The following is a 16,303-nucleotide window of genomic DNA, read 5'->3' as shown; positions in this document are numbered from 1 at the left end:
AATCAGGAGAGGCTTACAGAAAACTGTCCAGGGCGTGGGATACACCCTGGAGCACTGTACAGATAATCATCAACACGTGGAGAGGACACGGCCCGACAGGGACACTTCTAAGAACAGGACGTCCGTCTAAAACCGATGAGAAGATCAGGAGAAACCCGGTCCGAGAGGCTGCGGAGAGATCTTCAGCTGGATCTGGAGGGAAAAATAAACAGCTCCAAATACCAGACGATTCTGGAACAAAACCCCACGTCTTCTGCTGAAACCCTTCAGATGCAGAGGACTTTCACCTTTCACCTCCAGATCAACAAAGCAGCCGCTTCACCTAAACACGCTCGAGGTTCTGGACCGGTCCGGTCCGAGTCCAGACCTAAATCCAGTCTGAGATGTGTGTGGCGACCCGAAGAGGACGGAGTACAGGACACGCCCCGCCCATCTGACAGAGAGAATGAAGAATGGTAGAATACTGCTGAGTGAAGACGCTCCACACTGACGGACTCCGCCCCACGAGCACTGGACGCTGGGAGAGAATCTACAGCCGCTGCAGCCGAGGATTAGTTTAGGGGCGCGCACACGTGCACACGTTTCCCCCGAAAATCATCCGTATTGTTCTTCACTTTAATCAACAGGTAGAAAAGGTTCTGATACGATTCACTATTTTACATCACAAACACCGGCCATTTCAACAGGGGGGTGTAAACTTTTATACCCACTGTATAATATTTTACATACCATTTTAAATATTGCATAATGCACCTTTAAAGGTAAAAAAAGAGAGAATATATATAAGAAAAAGAAAGCGATGGCTCTGTCCACATGGGATTTCACTCACTCACGGACTGACCCTGAACTCCATGAAGGCACTTCACTGCGTTCTGTCTGAGGCTCGCACACCTCACCTGGACCGAGCCTCGGGAGAGGACACGGACCCCCAGCACCAGGACGCCCCCGTCCTGCCCTCAGCCAGTGGAACGACCCGCGCCTGACTGGAGAACAGCTGAGCCACCAGCACACCGGTACCTTTTGATGGAGAATGCTAAGCACTTCAGACACCACAAAAGTATTCACCCCCCCCTCACTGAGAAATCAATGCGATTCGTTTCTATCAGAAGTCACATGATCTCAATATCAACACATGTTCCTGAAAACAAAAAAACAACAACCCAGAGCTTGTTAGAGAAGGAGCCGTCAGAACGAGTGTGTGTTGCTGGATTTGAAATTGAGTGTAATGTAAAGACAAAACTGTAGAAATGAGTGACGTGACTCCAACTGGTGCGTTTCCCAAATGTATTCGGTCCGGGTCTCAATCGCAGCCAGGACAAGTAGTCTTTAAAAATTTCAACCAGGAAAAAAGGTGCAGTGAAATACATCTCTCTCTCTCACACACACACACACACACACACACACACACACACACACACACTTACAGTCAGTTACGGCATGTTCAACAGACAGCAACAATAACAGAATTATTGACCCCCCCCCCCCCAAACATGACGGTTATTACTTTCTGTCGTCCTTATTTATTTTTTGAATTCAACATAACAGTGAAGTGACATTTTGGCGTTAAACGAAGCGAGACGTCGCACCGCGCCGGAGAGACCGTCCACACCAGGAATCGTAAAACGGCGTTACTCCACGTCCCAACAGGATTCGACTTATTGCGTGTCAGATACGAGTGGGTGGAGACGTGAAGACGTGCGCTGTCGTCCCTGTGAGTCCGAACGTCACGTCGTACGCAGATCAGCGGGTTTCCTCCTGCGGCACGCCCGAGGAGGCGGAACAAACCGAAACGAGAAAATAAAAACACCACGACACGAAAACGTGCAGAAATAAGAAGACTGCGAGTTCATACGCTATTTATTTATTCTTTTTTTTTTTTAAAGCTTAACAATGAATCAAATTTACACTCCATAGCTTTAAAGTGACGCTGCAGCTGATCGATATATATATCCGATATATATATCCGAGTTCATCAGCATCATGCTCGCTATAAAGGAAGGAATAAAGCGCAGCGTGTGGTGCCGCTCCAGGGAAAGGATGGGCGGCGGTGTGCTGCGTGATGAAGCGGAGGGTTTCACTCCTCTTCCACCACAGCAACTCACCGTTACACGCTTCTGTTAGGAAAAGAACGACGCGCCGTTTCGTCTGTCTACAGTCACGTCTGACGTCAGTTCTCGCTTACGTTATAGCAGCTATAAACATTCTGACGCTGGAGACTCAGAAAATCACTCAATTACAGTCAGTGAATTGCATTATGGGATTCCGAGACGTTTCCGAGACGTAGGCACGATCCTGGAGAGCGGATTCACGGCACACTTTAAAGCGCTCGGGTTTTATTCCCCCTTTACGCTGTGTTTCTCTCACGTTTAGAAACGCTCACGAGCTGAGAAGTGGGCGGGTTTTACAGCGCGAACTGAAGCGGGCGTGTCAGCAATTCAGCGGACTGAAAGAGAGGAGGAATGAAGGGATGAAAAAGGAGGATGGGAGAGGCAGAAAGAAAAGAACGAAAGGGAAACACCAGTGAGACTCGACCCTGTAACTTTCAGCACAGTGTTGCGTTGTGAGGAGAGCATCGCCGGGGTGACTTTCCCTGAGGGCGGGGCTTCAGGGCGGGGCTTCAGGGTGGGGCTTCAGGGCGGGGCTTCAGACGAGTCTGAAACACGACTGCGGGGAGGGAGGAAAGTTTGGGGTTTTTTCTGGAACCGGTGCTTTTGCACTTTACAGCCCTTTAATTCCTCACCCACGTGGTACGGCGTGTACGGGACACGACCATATATGGGCGTCCGACAAACCGAAATAAAAGCTGTAAATAATCTAATAAATAAACCAAACAAAATAAAAGCGGTCCTCACACTGACAGACATTTACAAAAGACGCCGTCTCGCCACGCCCGGGTTTCCTCTTCGTTATCGGACGAGCTCCCGTCGTCATGGATACGGTGCTTTTACGCTTTGTTCAGCCCTTTAATCCCCGACCCGCGCCAACACTCGGACTCGGACTAATACTGTGGCGACATCTCAGGGACAGGCGGACGTCGATGACCCGCAAACAGCATCGCCGCCAGGTCGATTTCGCTCCGACGCGTTTGAACAGACGCGATCGGATCAGAACCGGACCGGGCGAGTCCAATCAATCACGTCGACTCATCACGGTTTCGCGATATTACTCCGTCGCACCCGAGCAGAAGTTCCATCCTACTCAGGCAGCCTAGTCCCGAAGGGAACGCTAATGCCCACGTGTCCGAGCGCTGAACCCCATGGTATGATGATGACTTTTTTTTTTTTTTGGTGAATTCTAGCAACAGTCCTCCAACTTTCCACCAGATAAATAAAAGACACCATTAAATAAGAAAAAAAAACACACACACACATAACACAAACAAATAAAGCACTAGGTCCAACAACAAAGACATAAAAGTGACACAACCAAATATGGGCGTCTGATAAAGGAAAAATAATAAAAATAAAACCGGTCCTTAAAAAGTGCGTGTCGGGATGAAACGTGTCCCTCTCACAAAGACGCCGTCTCCTCGGGCTGCGTTTCCTCTTCCTTATTGGACAAGCTTCCATCGTCGTGGATACCCAGTCTCTGAAGCTCCTCCTCCGCCGTGACCCATGTCGCCACGGTGACCGTGTGCTCCTCCATCTGCTTCTGAAGACTGTCCATCTCCTCCCTGGAGACACAGACAAGGAGATGATGGATGTGATCTAACGTGACGTGTGTGTGAGTGTGTGTGTGTGTGAGTGTGTGTGTGTACTTGAGCTGTCGTAAGCAGTTGTGCAGGTTGTTGAGCGGCTCCTTGTTGACCGAGGCGGGCGGTTTCAGCAGCTCGTCCAATAGCGACGCAGGAACCGGACAATCCGGAATCTTCACCGGCGTCAGAGGGGCGGAGTCACACTTCACCTCCATCCGCTGCTGCTGAGGAACAAACGGGTTACAGGGGACTGTTTCAAAAGTTTTGGCACTCACGAAGGACGTAGCACTCCGATACACACACACACACACACACACACACACACACACACACACAGTGTCCTGACCTTGCGTGTGCGTTTGAGCTCCTGTTTGAGCTGCGTGTTCTGCTGCAGCAGGCTCTTCATGCTGTTCCTCAGCTCGCCCACCTTCGCCTGCAGAACAAACTTATCCTTCTTGGTGCCGTTCAGCTCCTCCTGCACCATCTCCAGCTCCACCCGCACCCTCTGCGCGCGCACACACACACACACACACACACACACACACACACACGGTTAGACAGGCACTGACAAAAAAGCAATATTCTGAAATCCTCGGTTACTCAACAAAAGGTTTTGAGCCTGTGTGTGTGTGTGTGTGTGTGTGTGTGTGTCCACCTGTCTGTCTATCTGACAGTCTGTCTATCTCTCTGTAGCCATATACATGTGTGTGTGAGTATGAGTATGTGTGTGTGAGAGAGAGAGACCTGCAGTGTTTCCTGCATTGTGTCCAGCTCTTTCTGGTTGCACTTCTCAGAGAGTTCCAGCTGGTGGCGCTGTGCATCAAGCTCCCGCTGCTTCTGCTCCACCTCCCACTTCAGATCCTCAACCTACACACACACACACACACACACACACACACACACACACACACACACATACCCTCCAGTGACTGCAGGAATATCAACAGAGCTAAACAGAGTAGGTGTACGAGTGATTAATTTATGAAAATAAAAGTGTGTGTGGTGTGTGTGTGTGTGTGTGTGTGTGTGTGTGTGTGTGTGTGTGTGTGGTGTGCGTGTGTACCTCTTGGTTAGTGAGCGGTTGCTTGTCGAGCTCGTCATCCAGCTGTTTCTGCAAGATCTGAAGCTGTGTGCGCGCCTCGGCCAGCTCGGCCTCGAAGCGGGAAACGTCCTGAGAGCGCTCAGCGTCCTGAGCCCTGAGGAGACATGACACACAGTTCACACACACACACACACACACACATATTTTAATGTATTTTAATGAAAGAACTCCTAAAGCTGCCTGATTTATCTTTGGTAAATCATTACTGTGATATATATGAATATTAGTGAGACGGAGCAGAAGGCAGCAGTATGTAAATGAATATGTAAATGAGTATGTAAATGAGTCTTCAACCGTTATAAATAACGCGATACAATATTTATTCCATATCATATCACCCTAATCCTACCCCTGATGTATTATAATAACAACAACCAGTCTAATCTACATGCACGAGTCTCCTGGTCTAATCTCAGTGCTGTGCGTGTGTGTGTGTGTGTGTGTGTGTGTGTGTGTGTGTGTGTGTGTGTGTGTGTGTGTGTGAGAGAGAGAGAGGACGTACTCGAGTCTCCTGGCCTCCTCCTGCAGGGTTCTCAGCAGCTCCTCTTTGGTCTGAAGCTCCTTCCTGATCTCGCTGAGCTCCAGCACGGCCGCACGGTAATGCCTGCGGTTATGAGCCGCCTCCAGCCTCGCCTCGGCCACCTACACACACACACACACACACACACACACACACGTTATAATATGGTACATCTCTGTAAGGGTACACATCAGACAAATGTTATTATTAATGAAATACAAATCAGATGAACTGGACAGAAAGTGAACATTTTGGAATTCTACGTCAGATCCACTCGATAAGATTAGACACAAAAGAGGGAGTATAAAAAAAAATAAATGCACATGAGGTAAGGTCCCAATAAAAAATACCTGCAGTAAAGAAAACCATTTCCTCGGTTAGATCAGACACAGCGCTACACGGATTAAATCAATGCTTTGAGATTAGACGGCAACAAACTAAAAGGTTCTAGTGAAGGTGCATTTTTCTGCACTGTGAGATCAGACACAATAACGTAGCGTGCTAATATAACGACAAGGTATGAAGTCGACAGTCTGAGATTAGACGCTAATGAAAAGGGGTTCTAATGAAATTGTGATTTATGTGAGATCGGACACTATAATGAAGGCTCAGATCAGATGCTAATGAGAACAGGTTTAATAAACTGTGACTTGTGTAGAGATTAGACACTTACAAAAATATGTAATGATGAAATGAACTGTTAAGTGAGATCAGACACTATAAGGTACGTATTAAATAAAAGCTCTGAGATTAGACACTTATAAAAATAGGTTCTAATGAATCTGTAACTGTTGTGTGAGATCAGACACTATATGAGGCTCTGAGATCAGACGGTAATGAAGTGGCCTACCTGCTCGTTCAGCTCCTTCACTTTGATCTTCTCGTTTTCGAGGGCAGCCTGCAGCGTCTGCACCAGGTTCCTCATCTGCTGGTCTTCCTCCTCCTTCCTCTTCAGCACGGCTTGGACCTTTAACCGGAATTCAGAGCCGCGTTTTAAAAACACAAACCCTTCGTACGAAAGGTGACAGATTGATCAGATAACGTGTCGCCTGTCCGACCTGCAGATTGAGCTGGACCAGGTCAGCTTCTCTCTTGGCTAGCGCAGCCTCGAGGACGTTAGCGTGCTCCCGCAGTGCACTGTGGGACTGCCCGAGGCCAGTCAGCTTCCCTTTCTCGTGCTCGAGCTCCAGCGTCAGCTTCTTGTTAGCGTCCTCCAAGCGGCGGATTCTCTTCTTAAAGCAGCGTGACTCCTGCAGCTGTACGTGGAGAAAAGTGCGGTTAAAGAGGAACTCTCGGGAGAACTTAAACCCCTGGAAGAACGCGGAGCTCTGCTGACCTCGTCCTCCAGCTCCATCACCTTCTCCTGATACTCCTCGAGCTCGGCGCTGGTCAGACTGATCACTTCCTGCAGCTCCTTCTCCAGCAGGGCTTTGCTCTGGAGCACCGTGTTCAGCTCTGCCTGCAGGACCTCCACCTTCGCCTGGGAACCAAAACACGCCAAGCTAAATCAGCACGCCTGCGTTACTCCCTCTGACGATTAACGCCGACTTCATCGGGACGTTACCTGCAGAGCCTGGTTGTTCCCGTCCTCGTCCACCTGCGCTCGGAGCTTCGCCAGCTCAGCCTCGGCCGTCTCCTTCTCTGCCAGCGCTTCCTGTAGGCGTCGACTCAGGATGCTCACGGCGTTCTCGTACGCCTTGTGTTTCACCTTCAGCTCCTTCTGCGCGCTCGTCAAATCCGTCCCCAACCTCTTCACCCTCACCTTCTGCTCCGAAATCACCCTGAGACACCGCAACCCAGACAAACACGAGCAGAGTTACTAGCTATAGTATGTCAAGTCTGATTATTAGAGATGTTAGCATTTCTGTACGGACAGATGAAGGGTCATGTGACTCACTTCTTGGCCTCGTTCTGCATCTCCTCCACCTTCTTCCTCAGGACCTCGTTCTCCTCGGTGACTGCAGAGAGCTGATTCTGGTCAAACTGTACAGACTAGAAGGAACACACACACATACTTAGGGTCTCTTGGTAAACACCAGGAAGTGTGTGTAAGAGTGTGTGTAAAAAAAGTGTGTACCTGCAGCTGCGTGTCGAGCTGGTCTCTCTCGCTCTGCACCTCCTGTAGATGTTCCTCCAGGCTACTCATCTGCTGCCGCACGCTCTGGACCTCCAGCAGGAGGCGCTGCTGCTCCAGCTCAGCGCTCCTCTTCTCCTGCTCCGCCTGCTGCACCTCCTCCTTCAGCCCCTTCACCTCCGACAGCAGACGCTTCTTGGTCGCCTTCAGCTCCGTGATCAGCTGCTCCTTAGAGGCTGCGTCTCGCCTGTACGCCTCCACCATCACCTGCAGGGGGCGACACGGAGCAAGACACAGGTCCTGTGTTGGTGGTGGTGGGAGGGGCCTGTTTGGTGGGAGGGGCTTGTGTTTGATAGACGTACCTTCTGCTGGTTGAACTGCTCCTTCAGCTTCTGTGCTTGTTTCTTCAGAGAGACGTTCTCCTGCTGTAACGACTGGATCTAGAACATAAAGAAAATGAAAACAGGAAGTGATTTCGATTGATTTGTGAATTTCTTACTCATGGTTCAGGTCTGACCCACTCACCTGCGTGGCCTGGACCTGCACTTCCTGTCTGAGCTGCTCGAGCGCGTCGGACGAGTCCAGCACGTCCTGTCCGAGTTTCTCAGCCCCGTCGCTCAGCCGGCTCTTCTCGGCACGCGCCGCCTGCAGCGCCACCTCCAGGACGATCTTTTCGTTGCGCAGGAAGTGCAGCTCTTCGACGCGGGCAGAGGAGTCGGACTGCAGCTCGACCAGCTCGGCCTGCAGCTGCTCGTAGCGCGCCTCCATCAGCTGCAGCGCCTGCTCCTTGCCCTGCAGAGCGTCCTGAGTCTCCGTCAGCTTCTTCATCAGGTCCACGTGTTCACGCTGGAACGCTGAGAGCTGAGCCTCCTTCTGCGACAGAGACACTCTCACCTGGACGAGACGGGAAGAGGACACCAAGCTACAGGTTACGCCACACTCGTGTGTGTGTGTGTGTGTGTGTGTGTGTGCGCGCAGTGTGTGCGCAGTGTGTTTGTATACCTCTTCGAGCTCCCTCTCGAGTGCTGCACTCTTACTGGCCGCTCTCAGCAGCTGCTCTCGCTCCTCCTCGAACTCCTCCAGTTTCTGCTGCAGGTCACTCTCCACCATCGACTTCGCGTCATGGATCTGCTGGATGGCTGCTTCCTGTGTCAACATGTCCGCCTGGAGGGGGCGGAGTCAGAGAGGAGGCGGAGTCAGAGAGGAGGCGGGTCAGACAGAGTGTAGGCAGAGTTAGGGATGAAACATTATCAGAGAGGAGGTGGAGTCAGACTGGAGGCGGAGAGTGTAGAGAAGAGGGAATGAGACAGGATGTGGAGGCAAGGTAAGAGAGAAGGTGGAGTCAGAAGGAGTAGAGAGGAAGGGGGACTAGACAGGAGGTGTGGTCAGAGAGGAGGCGGAGTCATCGTGTCAGTCAGGAAGCAGCTGGGGTTGAAAGAATTTAGAAATCACTGGTCGTGATTTTGGGAACCGAGCGGATACGGGATTCTGATGGTACAGATTTGGGTAAAGTTTGAAAAGCACAACGAATGTAACCGGCGTTCGGTACGGAAAGCGATTTGGGGCGGAGCTACGTATGAGGTCAGGCTGCGATGTCGGAGTAAACGCCACACGCCTCACCTCGATGCTCTGCAGCTGGACAGCGATGCGCTCCTTCTCTTTAATGGAGCGGTGTTTGGTCTCAGTGAGCTGGTGAGACAGACTGACGTTCTCCATCTTCAGGTTCTCCAGCACGCCGATCTGAGTCATGTGACCCGCCTGCGATGAAGAGGAGGAGACACGGTGTAATGCGTCATTATATAAACACAACTAGTGTGTAAAAAGACAGGAGGATTAAAGAGGATAAAGAGTGTGTGTGTGTGTGTGTGTGTATATGTTAGAAGGTACCTGCATGTTGGCCATCTGACTCTGCAGCCGGACTCGGGCCTCCTGCGCGATGGCGAGCTGCTGCTGGTACCAACTGCGCAGCTGCTGCAGCGTCTGCACCTCTGCCTGCGACGTCTGCAGCCGAGAGTTCAGAGCGCCGCGTTCGGCATCCACCTGCTGCAGCTGTGCGTGTAGTCCGGTCAGCTGCTGACGCAACTCGCTCACTGATACACACACACACACACACACACTTAACACTGAGACCCAGCGATTACAATGAAAGGTTTGGTTGTTATGAAACGTTCGAGTAGAATTGTCAAGTGTATTTGTATATCCTGCCCCGCCCCTTCCCCCCACTGCGTTTCCGTGTCTGCCTCCTCACCCGTGATGTCTCGAGAGCTCAGGCTCTGCTGCATGTCCTCCACCCTGCCCATGAGTCTCTGGTACTGCTGCTCGGCGAGCTGCAGGTCTTTGGAGAGCGACTCCAGGCCGGCGTTCTTCTCCTCCAGGTGACCCCGCAGCTCCGCCACGACCTGCTCTAGCCCGCCCCTCTCCGAGCGCAGGGACGACACCTCCGACGCCAGGGACGCCTGACGCTCAGAACTCACACGCGTCTCCTCACACTGCGCACGCAGACGCGCGTCCAGCGCCGCTAACTCCGCCTGCAGCTCCGTCTTCTCCTGCAGAGCCTGCGGGAGGGGAAGGGGCGGGGCTTAATCTTATAAGCGCCGCAGATACACTCAGGTAGACACGCTGAATTTACTCCTACGTTTTATTTTATCCGTCATCTCACCTGACTGGCCTCGGAGGACAGAGACTCCAGCTGTCCCTCCAGTCTCATCTTCTCCTTCAACACCTGCAGCAGCTCATCGTGATTCCCCATCACTGAGCTCCCGTACGACACACTGCGCACGCACACACGCACACACGCACACACACACACACACACACAATGAGCCCTACACATACAGGAGGTTTCTGTTTACACGGGTAATATTTGAATTGAACGAAATGGGTGCGTACGTGCTGGAGAAACTGTCCCTGCGGCTGCGTGGCTCGGCCCCGCCCTCACTATCCAGCTCCTCGTTGGCCCCGCCTTCCTTCTCCAGCTCCAGCTCCTCATTAGCCGCTTGTAGCACCTCCCTCAGTGAGGGGTACTGCCCCACGACCACGTCCTCCTTCTCAGCGGTAGCCCTGCTAGTCGCTAAAGCCAGTTCTATCGCTCCGTCATTGCCGCCATTTTCGGAGCCGAGGACGCTGGTCTCGGACAGTGTGGAGACGGAGCTGGTGCTGACCTCAGACAGCGTGGAGACGGAGCTGGTGCTGACCTCAGACAGTGTGGAGACGGAGCCGGAGTTCATCTCGGAAACCGCGGAGACGGAGACGCCGGACTGTGAAACTTTCTCGCCGGCGGAGTCTGGGGTTTTGTAGTCGGCGAGCGAATGGATCTTTCCGGATCGTGACGATTTGGACTTCCTGTCTTTGGAAGCCGGGATGCCCAGGCTACCCAGTTTGGGTCCGCGGGGAACGCTGGTGCGCAGGAACGAGTACTCTGTCGTCATGGCGACGGTGGAGGCCCGCGGCAAGATGTCCGGGTGCAGCATGAGCTCCGGGTCGAGGGTGCTGCAGGGACGAGACTTAGGGGACGAACGATGATGCGACTGAGAGAGACAGAGAGAGAGAGAGAGAGAGAGAGAGAGAGAGAGAGAGAGATGCAGAGAGAGAGAGAGAGAGATGAAGAGAGAGAGATGAAGAGAGAGAGAGAGAGAGAGAGAGAGAGAGATGAAGAGAGAGAGAGAGAGAGAGAGAGAGAGAGATGAAGAGAGAGATGAAGAGAGAGAGAGAGAGAGAGAGAGAGATGGAGAGAGAGAGAGATGAAGAGAGAGAGAGAGATGGAGAGAGATGAAGAGAGAGAGAGATGAGAGAGAGATGAAGAGAGAGAGAGAGAGAGATGGAGAGAGATGAAGAGAGATGAAGAGAGAGAGAGATGAAGAGAGAGAGAGATGAAGAGAGAGAGAGAGAGAGCGACAGAGAGAGATGGAGATACACGAAGAGAGAGAGAGATGGAGAGAGACACACATGAGAGAGAAAGAGATGAAAGAGTGAGAGAGAGAGATGGCGAGAGAGTGAGAAAGATGACGAGAGAAAGATGACGTGAGAGAGAGAGAGAAAAATAGAGAAATAGAAAAAATGAGTTTTGAAAACTCAAAAACGCATGGTACAACACCGTTGCTAGGCAACCAGGAAATTTGGCAGCCGAGTTAGCTAACGAAGGAGGCTAATAATTACTAGTTATCAACTCTGTTATACAGACGTGTGAGACGCAGCAACAGTGGAAATGTTACAGAAATATCCGGAACGTCAACATTTACCTCAGACGCGTCAATGAATGACTAGAAGAACATTCCGGAAGAATAAAACTACACCGCAATAACACTCAGCATCAACCGCTAATCGAACATGGGTTCATCCATACTGAGAAACACCACCTCATCACACCACTGAAGCACTGAGGGAACATCTGTAGCAGTTAGCTTAGCAGCTAAACCTGACCAAATATGATCAAGCTAACTGCTAGCTGTAACAGCTAACGTGTGTGTGCCCTTATTGCCATCGTGTGTGTGTGTTGTCATAGAAACAACCGATTCCAAGACTAAAGCAGAACTTGAAGGAGATTGTCACGGTGTAATTAACATCACTGTGTGACAGGAACGCGCTATAAATATCCCGGGAATGTTGATCTGAATCGGATGATTGACAATCGACGAGCCGCTTCAGGGGAACAAAAAAAAAACCCCACTCTGTGATGAAATGTCACTCAGTGACTCACACTGAATGCTAATCACGCTAATAATGTGTGACATCCTGTGCTTTTACTCCACAGCGCTAACGCTCCTGCAGCGTGAGGACGCTGATTAACACAAGCACTCACACAATGGCAGAATCGGTTAGCATGCTAGCTAGCTAGCCCTCACTTTTTACACAACGACGCTAATAATGTTCAGATAACAAACGCTGATTAGGTAGAATGGTTCAGGAAAATAATTCATGAGGTAAAAAAATGTGTGTGAGATTAGCAACTTATTCAGCTAATGATGTTTTTTTTTTAAATATGATGCTACAAACACAGGAATCAGTTAGCATCATTTAACGAACCTGGCATGCGTGTCTTTGTTAGCATGAACACTAAGCTATACGAAGCTTTCACTAGTAACACTGCTAATGAACAACGCTACTAATGTAGGAAGAAGTTAGCATTAGCATGTTTTATACATCTCAGGAGTCACTAGCGACACTGCTAATAACGCTAATAAATAAAGGTTAGCATGTTCGCTTTTTAGAAGCTAATGCAGCCTGAATTTACCTCACACACATATACTATGCTTAAGAACGCTTGAGACAAATACCAAAAGTAATGGCGCCCTGACCCTTAGCACGAGCTGGTCACGTGACCGGGCGTTCCTCGGCGGCCATTAGCACAGTTAGTGTGTGTGTGTGTGTGTGTGTGAGTGTGTCTCACCCTCTCCCGGTGTCTCTGAACACGGTACTGCTTTAGCTGCTCCTCCAGACGCCGCCGAGCCTCCAGGCGGATCTTCTCCTCGTTCTCCATCTCCAGAGACGGCTCGCTCGCTACACACACACACACACACACACACGACCAGGAGTCAGTTTCCCCTCAGCAGCTAGCCGTTAACCTGATTAATAAATCCTGCAGCTTACAGAGAGAGAGAGAGAGAGAGAGAGAGAGAGTGAGAGAGAGAGTGAGAGAGAGAGAGTGAGAGGGAGAGAGAGAAAGTGAGAGAGAAAGTGAGAGAGAGACAGAGAGAGAGGAGGAGAGAGAGGAAGAGAGAGAGGGAGGGAGGGATGTGATGGAGGGATGAAAGTTAAAAGCTTTTAGAATGGCGGAGGAAGAGAATGAACTCACGGATAAAGGGAGAACAACTGAAAGAAATAAAGAAGTAAAAGAAAGAAAGAAAAACAACAAACGAAATGAGAAGTTCTCAGTGTAGTGACGCTGCAGGATTCAGTCAGTCGGCGTGTGTTAGAGAGAAAATCTTCCTCAAACCATGCAGCAGCAACACTAACGGGTGTTTCTGACCAAATCTAGTGTTCTCACACACACACACACACACACACACACACACACGCCGTGCAGAGACGTGAGAGACCTGTGCTGATAGTAACCTCTCATCACCGTAATCTTCTCTACCCCCGGGTCTAAGCTTTTTATTTCAGTCGGCCATTTTGTTAAAAGGTGCGAAAGCCTCCTGTCACTCATGTTAAAGCCCCGCCCCTTCACCCCACCTCATTCTAAAATAACACAGCGCTGCCAGATAATTCTCCTGTGTGCAAACCCCCCCCCCCCAACAGTGTACTTGGATAAACAACGAGAAATGCAGCATCAGCACACGTCTAACACGAGCAGAAATAAACACACCCCCTGAGGGGGAAAAAAACAAACAAAAATGATCAGCACCCAGTTAACTTAGCGATTCCAAAATAAAACGGAGGGCCGTGAGAGCGTTAGGAGTTCAGCGCAGCCTGAGCGGTCACACGCGGAGTGTGTGGGGGAGTGGGCGGGGCAGGAGGGGGAGGGGGCGGGGTCACGGGGCAGTGTGACACGGTCGTGTGCTTACACAGTTCCGTCTCCTGCATTGGGATACTTAGTCTGAGCGACTGCAGTGCCGAGCCCTCAGGCTTCTCTACGCTGTCAGGGAAACAAGCCACACCTGCAGCAGGAAGTGACACGGTAGAGGAGCTGCTGCCATTTCCTGCCTCGCCCCGGACCTCTCCGTTCTCCAGCGGCTCGACTCCGGCGTGACCTGCACCGGAAACGGAGAACATCAGACACCCACACACAATCAACGAGAGCGAGAACGAAGGAAGGGAGGAAAAAAAAAAAAAATCACAGAAAACCAAGAAAGAAAGAAACCAAAAAAAAAAGATATAAAATAAATGTAAAAAAATCAAGAACTAAATCCTAAATGTGGAAGAAAAAAAACACCAAAAGTAAGAGTACAAAACGACTGATATCAAAACAAACAAAAAAGAAGCGCAACCGGGCAAAATGAAATAGTTATTATGAATAAAGATGACGCAGGAATAAACGTGAAAGAAAGATGAAATGAAAGAAAAAGTGAAAGAAGGACAGAATAAACAAATAAAAGAAATGTAAACGAGTCATGTTCGCTGCGCAGCGTTACTGATATTACACATTTATTAACCGGGAACAGTGCAGTGACTGTCCGAGTTGGGGTGTGTGTGTGTGTGTGTGTGTGTGTTTTTGCTCTGGGGGTTATGATCAGAGCTGGAGGACTTCACAGAGATTACAGGTGATGTTGTGGAACAGGTTCAGCAGGTGAGGTGAGGCGAGGCAGCACACCGAGGAACTGATTTATAGAGCTGAGAGTCGGGACAGAGCTGCACTCCCCCCCACAGAGCCCCCCACACACACACCCCCTCACCGTTGTGGATGTTCTCCTCAGCGCGCGGTTCCTCTCCTGATTTCACCGCGCTCGTCTCTCCGTCTCCGCTCGTCCGTGCGGTGGTGCTGCTGCTGCTGATCTCTGCTGGTGCTCCGTTCTCCATCTTTGTACTACTTTGTACAGTTCTGCTCCGACATCCATGAACAGGGACACCGTCTCCGCTGTCTCACTCTCTCTGCTGTCTCACTCTCTCCCTGTCTCACTGCATGTCTGAAGAAAATGAACACATACTACAGTAAATAAATGCTATATAACTCTTCCTCCACCGAGTTTATCCTCTCTCTCTCACACACTCACTCACACACACACACTCCACAGCTGTAACAAGCGCTGTATAACATGTATAATAAACCGTGAGAACTAAAGAACACTTGATAATGAACATGAAGCCTGTCCAGTGTTCTTCTGAGTAACTCCGAGGGGTTTAAACTACAGCTGAGTAAACAACTCATCCCTACTCCCGGTTTCGGCTCACTACACACACACACACTACACACACTACACACACTACACACAACACACACACACTACACACACTACACACACTACACACAACACACACACACTACACACACTACACACACACACACACACACACAACTACAGCCCCTTAACACTACCTAGTGCACTAGAAGCGCGTTCAGAACACACCCCGTCATTAAGCAGGGTTAGCCTGTTAGCCCGTTAGCTCTCTCACACACACACACACACACACACACACACACACACACACACACACACACACACACACACACACAGTTGAGCCCGCGGTGACAGGAACACACTCCTCTCTGACTCACATCACACTCCGGTCCTCTCCGTCTTCTCTCTTACACCCAGCACCATGGTAATGCTACACCGAGGGCTTCCATGAACCTGTCTCTGTAAACGGCTCGGGGAGAAGCGGAGTAAATACCGAGGCGCTCCGACGCTCTCCTCCCTGCTCCAGCTACGTGGCTGTTTGGGTTCCGTCACGGATCTTCATCCGGCCGGAAACAACGTCGTCTCACGAGCAGAAAGAAAGGTTCCTACGTTAAAGACGGACGGATTTCAGGCAAGCACCGAGTTCTCATAGTAAACACTGTTTAGATTAAACGTGTACTAGTATCATTTAAATTATTCCTACACATTTATATTCATGTTTAAATGTGTTGTTGAACACTTTAAACACTTTCCTGAGCTGCTGATCAATACCAGGCTGTATCTGATAATAGTGATGTATAGCTTGTATAGTGTGATGCTAGTTATAGCAGTTTTTTTCACAGGACTGTGTATTATTATTATTATTATTATTGAAGTAGTTTATGTTTAGTTATACAGAAATGCTACTTCATTCAGTATAAATATCATTTATAAGCCTAAACTTCAGGCTTCTGCATGATACCCAGCTGGAGATCTATTCGTAACATTTCAAATAAAATAAATGTATTTCCTTTTTTAAGCTGTAAAAGATGAACAGAAAAACACACACACACACACACACACACACACACACACACCCTTTCCTCAGTTTCAGAGCTAGTTCTATAAGTGGAATGAACAGGAAGTGGTTAATTGGTGC

General features: G+C 50.0%; 1 protein-coding gene across 5 annotated transcripts; it reads right to left on the bottom strand.

Annotated features, from left to right (window-relative positions):
* Positions 1 to 1,270: 1,270 nt before the first annotated feature.
* golga3 (golgin A3) lies at positions 1,271 to 15,906 on the bottom strand. Of its 5 annotated transcripts, XM_053674589.1 has the most exons (25): positions 15,543 to 15,906; positions 14,722 to 14,952; positions 13,894 to 14,079; positions 12,777 to 12,886; positions 10,585 to 10,917; positions 10,280 to 10,551; positions 10,050 to 10,161; positions 9,639 to 9,945; positions 9,278 to 9,480; positions 9,011 to 9,148; positions 8,393 to 8,554; positions 7,916 to 8,284; positions 7,753 to 7,830; positions 7,394 to 7,657; positions 7,214 to 7,308; positions 6,881 to 7,097; positions 6,653 to 6,796; positions 6,375 to 6,572; positions 6,167 to 6,283; positions 5,299 to 5,438; positions 4,758 to 4,890; positions 4,439 to 4,561; positions 4,041 to 4,199; positions 3,758 to 3,918; positions 1,271 to 3,673 (listed from the first exon to the last, which is right to left on the bottom strand). In XM_053674589.1, the coding sequence occupies exons 2-25, from the start codon at positions 14,843 to 14,845 to the stop codon at positions 3,511 to 3,513; spliced, it is 4,308 nt and encodes a 1,435-aa protein (XP_053530564.1). In that variant the 5' UTR covers positions 14,846 to 14,952; positions 15,543 to 15,906; the 3' UTR covers positions 1,271 to 3,510. The 5 variants fall into 5 exon arrangements, with proteins under 5 accessions (XP_053530564.1, XP_053530562.1, XP_053530565.1 ...); XM_053674587.1 differs by having other exon boundaries at positions 10,280 to 10,917; positions 15,543 to 15,905; XM_053674590.1 differs by having other exon boundaries at positions 10,280 to 10,917; positions 13,987 to 14,079; positions 15,543 to 15,902.
* Positions 15,907 to 16,303: the final 397 nt, after the last annotated feature.

Source organism: Ictalurus punctatus, chromosome 22 (assembly GCF_001660625.3).
Source record: "Ictalurus punctatus breed USDA103 chromosome 22, Coco_2.0, whole genome shotgun sequence".
Taxonomy (NCBI): Eukaryota; Metazoa; Chordata; class Actinopteri; order Siluriformes; family Ictaluridae; genus Ictalurus; species Ictalurus punctatus.
The sequence above is the reverse complement of the archived record's forward strand: the minus strand, read 5'-3'. Positions and strand labels throughout refer to the sequence as shown.

What these genes read in the sequence shown, in the direction of transcription:
- golga3 (XM_053674587.1), bottom strand. Translation starts at nt 14,845, where the DNA reads ATGGAGAACGGAGCACCAGCAGAGATCAGCAGCAGCAGCACCACCGCA. An exon ending in AGGGACAGTTTCTCCAGCAC is followed by an intron (nt 10,162 to 10,279) that starts GTACGCACCCAT and finishes GTGCGTGCGCAG; the next exon opens with TGTGTCGTACGGGAGCTCAG. An exon ending in AGCTCAAACGCACACGCAAG is followed by an intron (nt 3,919 to 4,040) that starts GTCAGGACACTG and finishes TTTGTTCCTCAG; the next exon opens with CAGCAGCGGATGGAGGTGAA.